General features: G+C 36.5%; 2 protein-coding genes across 5 annotated transcripts; both read right to left on the reverse strand.

Moving 5' to 3' along the window:
* Positions 1–5,251: 5,251 nt before the first annotated feature.
* Positions 5,252–5,943, reverse strand: LOC119990514. Its single transcript, XM_038836467.1, has one exon. It carries the CDS (start codon positions 5,747–5,749, stop codon positions 5,264–5,266), a length of 486 nt encoding a protein of 161 aa, XP_038692395.1. The 5' UTR covers positions 5,750–5,943; the 3' UTR covers positions 5,252–5,263.
* Positions 5,944–6,630: 687 nt separating this feature from the next.
* LOC119992324 (protein BASIC PENTACYSTEINE4-like) lies at positions 6,631–12,346 on the reverse strand. Of its 4 annotated transcripts, none has more exons than XM_038839042.1 (3): positions 12,168–12,346; positions 7,798–7,950; positions 6,631–7,692 (listed from the first exon to the last, which is right to left on the reverse strand). In XM_038839042.1, the coding sequence occupies exons 2-3, from the start codon at positions 7,867–7,869 to the stop codon at positions 6,817–6,819; spliced, it is 948 nt and encodes a 315-aa protein (XP_038694970.1). In that variant the 5' UTR covers positions 7,870–7,950; positions 12,168–12,346; the 3' UTR covers positions 6,631–6,816. The 4 variants fall into 4 exon arrangements, with proteins under 4 accessions (XP_038694970.1, XP_038694969.1, XP_038694971.1 ...); XM_038839041.1 differs by having other exon boundaries at positions 7,798–8,013; XM_038839043.1 differs by having other exon boundaries at positions 12,154–12,346.
* Positions 12,347–14,987: the final 2,641 nt, after the last annotated feature.

Genomic DNA, 14,987 nt, shown 5'->3' on the forward strand with positions numbered 1-14,987 from the left:
CTTGTCGACATACCATTGGAGACTATTTTGGGTATCATCAGTTACATATAACTCTTGTTAGATTATAATTATGTTTTGTTGACCAATTTATGGCGTTGTTAGCAACTGCAAATGTATATGGACCATTTCCTAAACAAATCAAAATTTCACATCAAAGAAACCATGCATGTGCTGAGACAAGAAAGCTAGTTCATCATTGGTGTTGAACCAAAGCAAACAAGAATAAATATGAACCTAGTCACAAGTTGGAACCACCAAACCCACAAACATGCATATTAGCATATATATATATATATATATATATAATTGAGAGTTGCTGTCCCAATTCAATGTTATCCACTCACGATCAAGTTTCGTGCTACCCCTACGAATTAAACATGTATCTTATACTAGGAAAAAAAATTAAAGCGTGCGTATATTTTGTCCTCAATAAAGTAGTACGTTTTGCTTGCACGTTTTGTTTTGGCATATGTTTGACGTACAATCCCTCAAGAGTTTTTTTTTTTTTAAATATATATATACAAAAGAAATTTGAAAAAAATTGTTCAGGGAGATATATACAAAAAATTTGATAGTTCAGGAAATAATAAAAAAAAAAGGTCATATATATCCAATAACTTTGAAAGTTGAGGATATAATAAAAAAGAAGAAGGTGATATCTAAAGGATCATTAGTTGGATGTAAATGGTCTATTTTTTTACATGAATTTAACTATATCGATGATTAATTATTTGGGTTATCGGTCAATTCTATTAAAGAAATATGTATTTTTTTGAAAAAAATCTACGATCAATTTTGGTATCGATCGATTATAGTTATCCAGTTACTTTCTTACAAGCCTACTCATTAGGAACAAAATCATTATGGCCATACACTGGACTTTGATCAATTTATCATATCGTTAGGTAGGAAACTTCTATGTCGGATCCCATTACAAGCAATGTTCTTGTGATCACGCGCTAAACTTTGTCTCAACTTACTTATCGTCAGGTGAGAATTTTATGTGTGTGCAGATCTAATGAGTCCAGTTTAAACATATATTGAATGTTTAAAGGGTAAATTTGTATGGACAATGCTAGAGACCCCCAAAATTTGACTCTCAAAAGTCTCCTAAATCTATGTAACATTAAAATTGTCATTGATTAAAAACACACATGTAGCGTCCACTTCACATCCAATCATCCATTAAATGCAGGTCTTTTGGGGTCACTTTTTAGGGGGTCACAAGTATTATCCAATTTGTATATTATGGTTAAAAAAAATATTTTTGAATAAAGCTTTATCAATTAAAAAATAAATAAATAAATAAAAACATTTAGATCCGACCTCTCGCTAAACACCCGAGGCCTCACTCTACAGGTGGCTTCGTGACGACCACTGCGGCGTCCAAAAGTTGACTGGACCTCAGTGGGACCCGTAAGCGGTCACGTGGTTGGAGTAGGCGTAGGCGGTCTTTCAATAACGTGGCAACCTCTTACTGCTTCAAAGAAAAAGAGAGAGCTTATCCACTCTTTCCGACCCATGTGTCGACACCAGACAGACATAGAGTGCTTTCGGCCCACCAGAATTTGATGTTTGGGCCCACTTGCAGTTCTGCTGACCCAGTTAATGTGGAAAATGTCAAAATGATATTTTTGTCTTTTCTCACAACTATTTTTCCACTTGGAGTTAGGCCCACTATCATTATTATTATGTTTTATTATATTTTATACTCCAATCCAAAAACACAATACATATATTTTTTTTAATCGAGAACGACATGATACAAGTTTGTTCTTTATACATTTAATATAGGCCTAAATTCGAACCGTCAGGCCTGTATGCACAGAAGTCTTTTATACTGTATTACCACAAGGGTATTACTCTTAATGAAAATCGAATTCAAAATCTTTTGAGTATATATTATTTGGCTCCAAAAAAGTTTACCACTAGGTTATCCCTCGATTGGTTCGAACGGATAGACATTCTAAAGCTAAAAAAGACACGACCTAATCAACAACATTTAGAGTAAATGAGATCTATTGATAAGTGAAGCTTTTCTATAATTTTTAATTAATTTGGATTTTATTTGTAATACCCAATATGTAATAATACATGCACACTTTTGTTTTTATAATAATTATATATTATTATTGCCATAAAAAAAATATTGTTTTATATTGTCATTACACTATGCAACCAATGTGACTTGATGTCTCTATAGCTAACAAAATGTATAGGAGAATAATCCATTTTTCAGATGAAAAATAGTGGATTGTAACTTGCTTTAACTTAGGAGTGTCAATTTTAAAACGTCCACTACTATTTATCATTTAGAGAAAAGAAAATAATACACTGAGAATAATACATGTGTAATCATACTCTGGCTTTAGCCTAACTCGTCAGATATAAAATTTCTGCAAATGCAAGTCTAACGACATGAGTTTAGACTCATTTCGAATGTCTAAATAACAATCTTGTAATGGTATCGTTCTCAGTTATCAAAAAAAAAACAATATAAAAAAAATCGACAATTTCCCAATGCAATAGTGTTTGCCTTCAAGTAATATAAATTTTTAACAATTAAGAATAATAATGAAAGTTTAATCGCTATTATCGATCTAGGTCAACTGTATTAAATAGGGAAGAACATAAATGAAGAAAATCTTGCAGCTTTGTCTGTGTTGAATTGAAAATTTTGCTTTCTTTATTTTTGGTTTAAATGTATTAAGGGTGTGTTGGCAAGCATTTTTTGGTAGCATTTAGGCTACTTGATAGTATAAATGCTACTTGCTTGCCAAACAACCATTTAGGTGGTAGCATTCCAGGGACAATTTTATGACAATTTTATAACCATTTTGAAATTGTGGTCAATTGGACAATTTTCACACAATTCGACTTTTCTTTCCCATAATATCCTTACATTTTTGTTGCCATGACCATATTACTCTCTCAAATTTAGGGCTCCATTATTTAATATATGAAATTGTTAATTCTAATTATTTATATTAGTTTAAATTATTTATTAATTTAGCAAATTATTTATTATTTACTTCAATATTTATTTACATATCTTACAACTTAAATACATAATACCCCTGTAAGTAATTTGTCACTACAATTTCAACAACTTTATGCTACCACCATAATTACAACCAAACACTATTAACTTTTCAGAAACCATATAATCTATCACCATATATACTATCACAATATATACTACCATATATGCTACTCTCAAAATTATTTACCAAACGAACCCTAAGTATACACCACAATCTATCTGTTTTTACTCTAGCAAGTCAAGTTTGTAGGTCCGTTAGGCAGACCATTTTGAAACTTTGAAAGCAACATAATAACATATATATTGATTCAAATGGTAACATATATACTGTCTGAAATGTTGGTAGAAAATGCTGGTTAAAATGATGTGTCAAATTACGTAGAGACTCGAGTTTTGGATCAACGATGACCCGAGCTCTCCGTAGATTTGAAAACACAAGAGACCTATCTCGGTCTCCAAACAGTGTTTCAACTTCATCATCTCTATCATCTGTGCCACCCTTTTTAGTTATTTTCATATACTGGATTTCTATTGAATTGGATTGAAGATCTCATCTGTCCGATCGAGACAGACAAAACCCTATTTTTTTGGTTTATGAAAAAAAAGCTTTGGTGGGTATCTTGAATCGAGAGCGGAGAAGCTATGGATGTTGACTCATCAAGCGATTGTGTCTCATCGGCTTCAAGTTGCTGATGGTGATGATGGTTGAGGTTGCGACAGTGGTTGTGATGGGTGTGAGTGAGAGTTGAAGATGATAGAGCTGACAACCCTAAGATTCAAGTGGGGGTAATATTGGCCAATCATTAATAATGGAGAACATATTGGTCAAGAAAAACGAAATGGTGGTAAAGTGGTCATCTCAAGTAGCATTCCAAAATACTACTAAAAATGGTACTAAAATCATTCTGGGATGGTGGGGAAGAAATTGGTTTGCATCAATAATAAAACCCAAAAAGGACCACAAATGATAGAACGTATCAATCTTGGACTTTGACGTTTGAACTATTGAATGCTTTTAAGTAGGGGTGAACATGGGTCGGGTTTGGGGTGATACCTCACCCGATCCACATAGGGTCGGATGAGACTTTCTTCAACCCTTAACCAACCTCATTTGAGTACGGGTCGGGTTGGGTCGGGTCAAATGGGTATGGGTCGGGTTTAGGGTTGGATCAGGTTGACTATCATTACACACGTATATACACACATGTTTTAATTAGTGACTTAGTGTATACATTCTTTTATTTTACCAGTGAGACAATGGTTCAAAAAAATTGAAGGAAAATAAAATAATCCATGAAACATTGAAGGATATACTTACTACACAGGAAACATTGAAGGTCATACTTACTAAATAAAATTAAACAATGTATTCATATATTGATATATTCAGAAATTCTCCTATGTGGACCAAAAGTGTGGACAAAGTTTGTGGACTTGTTTTTCAACCATAGATGTGGTGGGTCCCATAATAAATGTGTGGCCCCCACTTATGTTGTGATTGATTACAACCATTGGATTTTGGTCCACAAACTTGGTTCACACTTTTTTGTCCACATAGGAGAATTCCTGTTGATATATTTATATAAGTATAAACTATGTAGTGTAATCCTAAATGGGGTTGGGTCAAAACGGGTTAAGAAAATTCAAAACCTCACCCGACCCACATTAAGTTTGGGTTAGACATTTCTAACCCATATATAACCCTCAATCATGTGGGTTGGGGTCGGGTTCATGGGTTGGGATGAGTTATAAACGGGTTTTGTGCAGCCCTACTTTTAAGGTTTTTTCATATGTTCTCAAAACAAGAAAACCGTTGTAAAGATAAAATTATGCGAATCTTAAACTCAGAACAAACAATATATTTTCGAGTTGTTTGAGTTGAATTTATGGGAGGTATCCCGATTTATAAAAAGTATCACAATTGATGGAATGTATCAATCTTGGACTTTGAAGTTTGAACTACTGTCAAATTTTTACTGCCTCTGCCATCAATATCTGTATGAGCATCACTGAAAGCTTGAAAGACTTGTAATTGGAAATGTGAGGGTAAGACTATGTAGTATTGGACACTTGGGAATGACTTTATTTGGGCATTTGTTACAATCAATGAACTAATTAATCAAAATTTCATTGATTCATAGTAAACAAACATGATCAATAGGAAACCATCAGAATCAAAGAAATCAAAACAATTCTTACAAGTGATTTTCATGTCATCATTCATGGACAACTCCTTGAACGCTCCAAATTGTTGTCACTAGCAGTAGTAGTCTTTGAGATTGGCAGAGAAAATATTCTTTCCAAGGTTACAGAAGCAGGGTCTTTTGGCTGCTGATCCTGCATCTGTTGTTCTCTTTTGGGCTGCTGATCTGATGATGGCTTGCCATGTGAAGGATCAGATAATGACAGTACTGCATTCATATTTTGATCCTTGTAGGGAAGAAAAAGTGCAGAGATGATGCAGATGATCCACATAGAAACTGGGAGAGTGATTGTTAACGGGGCGTAGTAAGCGATCCAGCCGTATCCCTGGTGATGTTCACCATGTAAAACCAATTCCACAATCATGGCAAGGCCTAATGAGAATGTGACTGTGCTGCTGATGGTGAAGAGTGTGAAGATTCTTGGGTTGGGCAGGTGAAAGAATGCATTGATATGTTCCACCCACAAAGGTAATTTCACTTCATGAATTGCTTCTTGCTTCATATTGGAATGGAGAGGACTATAGGAGGAAAGTATGGATTGACTGTTTAAGAGAAAAAAACAGACGTAAAAAAGATGGAGAGAATGAGAAAATTTTGAAATTTGAATGCGCCCAGGGAAACATATATCTGATGCCAAGTTTATTTGAATTTTTCACTGAAATCTAAACAAAGGATTTGCTGAATGTTTCAACTTCATTTTCCATCTAGCTCCCTTTGAGACTGTTGTGTTCTGATCTAACCAATTTAATGTTTTTTTTGTAGACACGAGATTCTACAATCAAAGTATTGTCGTTAGAGGGCACCAGCAACGTTCGAACCTGAGTATTTATTGGTGATGGTGCACATGACCTGGTCACGGGTATCACATGTTCGAACTCAAGGCATTGGATGACCTGTTGCAATGCTGATGCTATGGGCCTGTTGAGTGGGCTATTGCTCGGGCCGTAGGATGGCTGTCTAAGCCTTGGGCCTGTGTTGATGGCAGTTTCCGAAAGGCCCCAAACCATGGGCCTGTTGGGCTCTTCTAGGCCATGGGCCTGTAAAATCGTTTGTTCAAGCCGTGGCCCTATAAAGTCGTCTACCCAGGCTGTGGGCCTGTTAGACTTATTCTAGGCCGTGGGCCCATCTCGCCGGGATGACATTGATACCGATTTTGGCCCATACATGTTTAATCCCCATTTTTCCATTTTTTGCTGCTAATAGTCGAAGCATCTTCTCCAATAGCAGCCACCTTTACTACATAATTCCAATTGCCTGTTTGATTTCATAACAACCAGAAACCGGTAACGGGGTGTAAGAGTAACAGAGGGGCAAGGCAGCAAACGAAAAGCCCCTCACACATAATTCCGGCATCTGAAAATCCCCTTCTAGAAAGAAAACTGATGACTCAGACAACAAAAGCCTTTGAAGAAAAAGAACCATGAACAATAGCCATCCTACCAAAAGTTCCCATGTTCAGTTTTAATGCAGCTCAGGCACAAATGCCAAAGAAGGCTGTCAGTTAAGTCTTAAACTACATAAATAGGCTAAAGAAAGAAAGCACAATCTGTTTCCAAGATTATCTGCAAGCTATTTGATGGTGATGTAGCGATTTGTCCCATGTTTGGCCCAATATTCCTTGAGATCAAGTGGCTGCGACAGATCACAGCCATTAGCAGCCGTCCGAGTAAGCAGTCTCGTGAAGACACTGCCACTCATCTTCCGCCCACCCACTCGGGCGTGGCGCTTGTTTGGCATCTGTGGTAGCGGGTATGACGAAATAGTAAAGGTGCAACAAGATGACTGCCATCCACCATTCCCCCATTTATAGCAAGGATGAGGGAATCCTGTGCACGAACAAACTGGAACTGGCATGGTGGTATCGTCAAAATGGATGAGGTTCAAGCCCATGTCCTGACTATCCCAGTCAACCTTAATCTTTTTCCCATGAGAGGGAACTTGCTTGTTGAAATCCTCACCCACTTTCTTTCCCTTTTGTGGTGACTTTGTTGCACCCAGTTCATGTGCTTTATTCTCCTTCATGCGTTTTACATGGCGCGACTTGCCAGCTTTAGCAGCAATGGTTGATATAGGATAGGCTTCGGTTATGTGCCCTTCCCCAGAGTCAAGAGCTTCACTCGATTCAATTGAGTGATATGTTGGGTGGGGGAGACGCTTTGATCCACGTTGAACTCCACCACCTAAAGGAAAGTTCATTGAATTCTCTCGGTACTGAATTGCTGCTAGAGCATTATCTCGCTCCATCAGGGCTTTAGATCGCTCTATAAGTGCTTCATCTCGCTGCCTGAGAGCCTCATCTCGTGCAGCCCAGGCTTCCCGCTTTTCTGATATTGCTGTGTTCCTTTCTCGAATAGCTGCATCCCTCTCAGCTAGGATGGACATTATCTTTTTATTCATCTCTAAAGCATTATTTTGTTTTACTTGATGCTGGACCATCATATTCCACTGCAAAACTCAAACATATCCGGGTCAAAGGCTATTGGAATTGCATGATAAAACCTAAATCAGATTAATAATGCTAATAGAATAAAGTGTCCGAGGTGTTCTCACCGGAGGATGTACTCCTCCTTTATAGTAATCCACCTTGAATCTCCCATTTTCCTGTTGCCCACCATCATCCATTTTACATCCACAAGATGAACAAAAACGGCTCCTTCTTTGACGTGGCTACTACCACTGAAGCAAAATCTGGTTTCCAGTTGCCTGTGAAAACTCAATGTCAAGAATGCTGACCATCAACGAGATCCCACACAACAAAGCACGCTTCTGTTTTCATCAAAAGAAAAAATGGATTCAAGTCAAGATATGCCAAGCAGAAAGTGAAGGACTAACTTAAAATGTTGCAAAGCAAGAAAATAACTGCTTCCAACAGTCAAACAATCTGGCTTTAACCACATGCAAAAAAAGGGATATACATCATGAGCGCAACTAAACATCGAAGAAAAAAAAAGATAGAAATCTTGCCATATTAATTGTGGACAACACTGGAACTGAAGTCCAGAGATAATCAAAATAGACTAACTGAGAGCATGCTGTAAACAATATTAAAGTAGAATCAAGTTCGGAATGATAGAGAGGTTGAACTGTAGAAACTATTTCAAAGGGAGCTTGGTGTCTTCCCATTTTCCATAAAATTTATTTATCATTCTAGAAAAAGGATAGATTTACTTAAACAAGAAAAGGTGGCAGTAAATATGGGTGTCAGAGAAAAATGAAATGCCAACACTGGATCACAGCAGTGAGTATAATCAAATGAGTTGATGCAAATATCTTCTTCAGTACATCTAAATTAACCACGAGAAAACAGTCTCTATATGCACAAAACCCTCTTGGTCTCTTCACTTCAAGTACGTAATAAAAAAATGGGAGTCAGAAAAGAAAAAATAACTGTAACTTTCTGTATTTGAGGAACTAGGAGTATAAACACTGGATCACAGCAATGAGGATGACCAAATTAGTAAATGTGGAATCTTAAGTACACATAGAAAAGCCACAGGAAACAAGAGCTTCTATTTACACAGAGCATTATAAAAGAGAACCCCCAGTCACATGCCAAAGTGGACCAAATGTTCATCATTATGACTATAGAGCTTCAAATTTGATCTGGTTAAATCAATGCCAGAGTGCTGGCAAACACTCCTAGAGCATTGTCATACACTGTCTCAGCAACAAGAATTCCACAACATAAACAGCTTCTTCATTCAAGTTCACAATTTTTTAAAGGACAGACTTCTTCATTGATAAGAATAAAATGGTAATCCAAAGTACTGGTTTTTTCCAACACAAAGCAACCCTAAGTCAAGGACATAGAGAGTAAATTACCTTTTAAAAAATCACCAGCAAATTATTACTAATTTGAGTGAACGAAAAAGTTTTTCCAAATGAAGTAGCGAGTCAATAACAAGAAGCCAATTGATTGACCAGCAAGCCAGAACAATATGACATCGAACACTAAAAACCCACGCAATATAACAAAGATGGAATAAACACACATATAGATAATAGATATGGCATAAATTTGCGTATATATATCGAGAAGGCCAGCGCTGAATCAAAGATGGAATCTTACACCATTTCCATGTGAGAAAGGATCCACACAGACTCAAGAGCAAAAATCCCGGTTCGAAGTGTTTTAGAGAAACATTACCCTCCAATAAAGAGAGCGGGAGATTTAGGTGATGGTTTTTCAACCACAAAATGCACCATTTCCTTCTCTCTCGCATGACGTCATTAATTTTCGCAAAGGTAAATGTAAACAATTCTCATGAACAAGGCTCCCGCTGTGGGTGAGGTCCGAGATAGGAAGGATAACGCAAACCTTACCCCCACATAATATTTCGGGAGGCTGTTTCTAGGAATTAACCCTTTGACCTTTAGGTTGCATCACTGCAACCACTAAGCCACATGTTCAGTAAACAACTTCCGTGCACAAGACTCGCATAGAGGGAAGGGTTAGGGACAAGAAGGATGTTCGCAGACTTTACCCTACATAATATGTGGAGAGGACATTTCTAGGAATTGAACATGTGACCTCTAAGTTGCACCCCTACAACTTTACCACCACTGGGGCACACATTTGCCTGTAAAAGAAACAGTAAAAATAAAATCTAATCAAAGGAATATACACTTTATTATAAGCAACTATTAACCCCTTATTTAACAAAACTACTTAGATAATCCATATGAATACAATTAGATATTCTTTCATAAATCATCCCAAAATGACAGTGCCATCTAAGTATCTAACTAACTGAAACATTGAATCTTTCTTCTTCTAAGTTTTTTCACTCACATAAGGATTTTTTCATATATAAATCACCAATATGGAGAAACAAGTGTTAGAAGCACGTTGTGTAATTTAAACAAATATAAGTCTTAGCAAGCTCAAGGTGCTTTAATTAACTTATTCAATACTTGTTGTTTAGATATTTAATATATAGTTATTATTAATTGATTGGATTTTAAAGAGTAAATGTATTCATGTGGTTGTTATAAGTAAACAAGAAATTTCTTTGCAGTTGTTTAATTAAATATATAAACCATATTTCAAGAAATTGCCTTTTAAGAAATTCATCGAGAAATAAAATGTATAGATAATTTTACATCGATACTTTTTAAATGTCTCTTGTGTTTGCAAATTGAAAATATCCTATGGTAAATATTCTCAGTGTTTTTGTGCAATGGACCAGTGTTTACAGAAAAATCTTACTATCAATACGTCATTTTTCTTATGAAAATTAAAATGGTGGTCAAAGAATTCTAAATACGTCTATTAGATTGCAAAGAGGGGGGAAAAAAAGAAGCTAAAATTGCTAACCTCGAAATGCACAAGTCCAACCATAATGTTGCTTTCCTTAAAAGAGACCGGCAAGACTAATACCTGCTTTCTTGATGTGAGCTGTGAGCTAGGTGTAATTGAGATTTCGCACGACTTGGTGGGGCTTGATTCAAATTATATCAGTTTTAAGCTTGTTCTCTGTCACAATTAGACTTCATTTTTGAACTCAAGCTCAGCTCGAACAAATAATTCTCATGTCTAGGTTCAGTTTAGTTAAAACTTGCAAATGTGCTTGAGTTCACGACATGAACTCAAACCTCAAGAACACATTTTAGCCTCTTCTATTGTCTATCAAGTTCAAGGGTCAAGTATCACTCAAGCTTGAACACCTAAGCGATTCCAGCCTTATTTGCATTAATTGGAGCTCTGTCAAAATTGTAAAAAAGATAAATGTGTCATCAAGCTTGAACTACTCGTTGAAGTCTTGGTTCCATAATAGCCCATGACTTGAGCTCCAACATTGAGTAACCAAGACAACCTTACTCTTCAGCAGTTCAACTATCTCGTGAGAGAAAAAAAGCCACTCACTCTTCAGCAACAAATACTAAATCACTGTCCCAGAATCCTATACCAACAAATTCTCAAAAAAAGTAAACCCAGTAACCGGAGCCAATATAAATATCTGACGCCATACTGCCATAGTTCACACTTGTAACAAATCAGAGGTCAGCATTGCTTTGACCTTTGGGTACAATCTTTTGACAAACTAGTTAACGTTAAAATAGAAAAAAAAGAAAAAGAAAAGTTAAAAAACTCTGATACATAATCCATAACACACATGGTGGAGAGGTTGTTTACAGAAATTGAATCCATTACCTCTAAACAGTAGTGAAGCAACTCTACCCCTAGAATAGGACATGTTTACTAATATCAGGATGAGGAACCCATATTTTCTAGAATTTGGCACATCAATTCAACATGGACCCATATTTACCGTTGCTCACGTGAAGAGCTACAAAGAATGTCGAATAGGCACCGTGAAACCCAATAAGTGGAAAATAAAAAACTCTCTGTTAGTTCTTTACGGTTTCCAATTTAGTCTGTTGTAAGTAACTCTAGCGTGCCAAGAAAATCTTCCTACAATGCATAATCCATGTCTCAGATCAAAATTACCCTCCACAAACAACTTCCTAATTCTTAATTAGAGACCCCAACATGTCAAAAAAGAATGACATTTGTTCATTTGTAAAGAACAAAATGTTTATGCAAAGCAATCCAAAATAAGGATATTGAAAGCAAATTACAAGAGAAAAAAATCCAAGACTAAGTCAAGTGAGGAAAATTAGTCAATTGGACTGAATTAACAGGTTTTGTCGAAGTGGTAACTCAATAACAACAAACACATTGAATCGTCTCCAGTAAGAAATTGAATTTAACATGCACGAATTTCAGACTAAAATTAGGGCTTTAGAAAACACGGAATCCAGAATGATAGAACACTAATCACAGAAACCAAATACAAATTAAGCGATGTGATATAAACAAATATGGTGACGATGTGGAAGGGCATGAGTATAGACGATGACAGCAAAGATATGAGACGACGACAGAAAAGATATGAGACGAACACTGAATCTTACACCATGTCCATGCGCGAGAGAGGATCGACAAGGATTCCAGGAGAAAAGCCGTCGCCTGAAGTTTTTCCTGAGAAACACACTCACTCTCCTCCTCCTCCTCTTCTCTTTCTCGGAGCCAGTCAGTGATTTGGATGATAGTTTTCCAACCACAAAAACGCACCGTTCTGCTTCCCCTCACTCTCTCGCCTGATGTCATTATTTTCAGTAAGGAATTTATAAAAATAAAATCTCCATACTGTCATTATTTTAAATAATAAAATTATGTTTCCATATTGTCTAATCTTTTTTCGAAACACACACATAACAATAAGACACAGACACCAACACAGCAATCCAAAGGACAAAAACCTATGTTGGTAACTGAGCTTATCAACTACATATATGGGACACACACTACCGATGTGGGACATTCTGTGGTAAACACAGTGTCAACACATATTGTCTAATTGAGCTCTGCATGTTCCATTCAATATGGGTAGGAAAAGAACCAGACTCGATATTCTTAAAAAAATAGAGAAATCAAAACCAAGTCAGAAAAAGATTACACTCAATTGGATAATAATTGAGTGACATTGTTTCTTCGCCCAACCATTTCAATAGCGGCTTCAAAAATGCCTATATGAACTCAATTTTGCAAACATCCACAACCAATACAGCTTTCATTAAGGCGTTTTAATTGACCAATTTAATTTGTTACCATGCTAGCTAGTTTGGTAAATATAATTATGGTTTGATTTTTTATTCAACGTTGTTTAATTGAAGGTATTAGAATGCAATGGTGAGTTCAGAATCTGAACTCATTGGAGGCACAATTAAGTAATGGAGGCCTCGAAATTTTTTTTGGGATTATTCATATGGCATGAAAATAATTACTAGTAATAGTTCAAACAATGAAATATTACATCTTTATTTATCACAAAAAAATATTGGATTTTTACTTATCACTTTCTTTTCGGGTATGAAAAGGATGCGACTGCGAAACGAGAAATTCTCAGCTCTCAAGAAAAAAGAGCAAAGAGCCCAATTCACACTATTTTATAACATAAGTGATTTGGGTTTTAGCAAAATCGAACTTTTTGAAAAGAGCCAGTTTTAAGCCCAACAATGGGTTTGGTACATTTTTTATGGGGTCAGAACGTCTGGAACATTTTTTTAGTTGGCTGGCTTGACACATTTTTCGTTGGGAGCCTGATACATTTTTCACTAGAGGTCTGGTACCTTTTTCTCTGGGAGTCTGATATATTATGCCAACATGTAACGTATTTTACATGATTTCACTTGGGGCCTAATCCCCTAGTGAAATCTATACATCTGTGCCTCTGTTAGAATGAGATGATATCCAGACCTCAGAAGTGAGAACGTAAAATCTTCTTTGCAAAAAAAAAGGGAGAGTAAAAATTAGAGAAGTTAGTTGTATCTCACAACACAAACCTACAAATCCACAACTCTAAATATAGAAGTTCAATTGTGCATGGAAGTTCTTATAATATACATTTATACAGCAGTTCTCAAATACGGATGTTTGTAAAAATCCTATTTAAGGACCATTTAATCTCAATTATTGGTCAGGTCTGTTGTGAAATAAGTGGGTGTTTATGGAAGATTAAGAATTGAAACGTGTAACAATGAAATCAATATGAAGAAACAACGTTACCATATTACCGATCAATTGGACAATACATTACCAATGAGGAACAGAAAAAGAGATTGAATGTAAAAAGCCAAGCCCAGAGTAGTCTTTGTCTCTTTAAGACTAAATCGCCTCCCCACCGGTTTGCTTCGAGGAATACATATGACAGTCTCCTAGGATAGAATGGCCACAGCTCTGCACGGAATGGAAGCTTCACACTGGGCAACTTGCGTAAACAACAACGACAGCTCTCAACTCTCTCTAAGAACAAATGCAAATGCTTTGAAGGTGTGATTTGTGAATGGTATGGAGGCCTCTATTTATAGTGCTTGGGAGGTATCAAGGATCGGAACGAAAATGGATTGAAAGCTAATCTACACAGATAATTCCAACATTTATTGAGAATAATCAAAACACAAATAATTAATTGAACAGATAAAATTTGATCTGTTTGTTCTACACAGAAAATTTTTTAATCTGTTAGAGCCCCACGAGCTTGGCTGAGACAAGTTTCCAGGTTGGGTTGGAAGTCTACTGGCCTATGGGCCAAACAAGGAAAGACTTGGAGTAGGCTGAAAGCTCACTAGTCTGTAGTCCAAAAAAGAAAGGAAAGACCTGGACTGAGTCAGCCCATCACACACACACACGCGGGAACTGAATCGGCCGGCCGGACGGACAGCGGCGGCAGCACGCGCGGGTGTGGTCTTTTTTGCATAAAGTGCATTATTTCCCTCCCACAAAAGCTTGGGTGCCCTTGGGCCCAAGCCATTAGTTCAACCCTCACTCCTATAAACAAGAGTTGGTTCACTTAATTTTCCAATGTGGGACTTTTATTCTTCCTCAAACTTAGTCATGCCCAAATGGCTTGCTTTGAAATAACATTTCATTCACTATATTCATGGCTTTGAACAAGTGAATACACATAATTATCTCCACATGAAACTCGATAGATTCATGTTTAGTTCCAACATATCCAATAATTGGATCTCAATTCAATTCATGGTCAAAGACATGAATTTCCAACAATCCCCCACATGAATGAAATGCAGAGATGCTATGCAGACTCGACTTAGAGAGATAGAGAGAGCTTTGGAAAATAGCTACATCAGGATAGGTAGCTTTTGACTTTGAACCTTCGCTTGTAAAATATCATCGGGTTTATTCGCTAACCAGTGAACGCGATGTCTTGAAC

Source organism: Tripterygium wilfordii, chromosome 22, assembly GCF_013401445.1.
Source record: "Tripterygium wilfordii isolate XIE 37 chromosome 22, ASM1340144v1, whole genome shotgun sequence".
NCBI lineage: Eukaryota > Viridiplantae > Streptophyta > Magnoliopsida > Celastrales > Celastraceae > Tripterygium > Tripterygium wilfordii.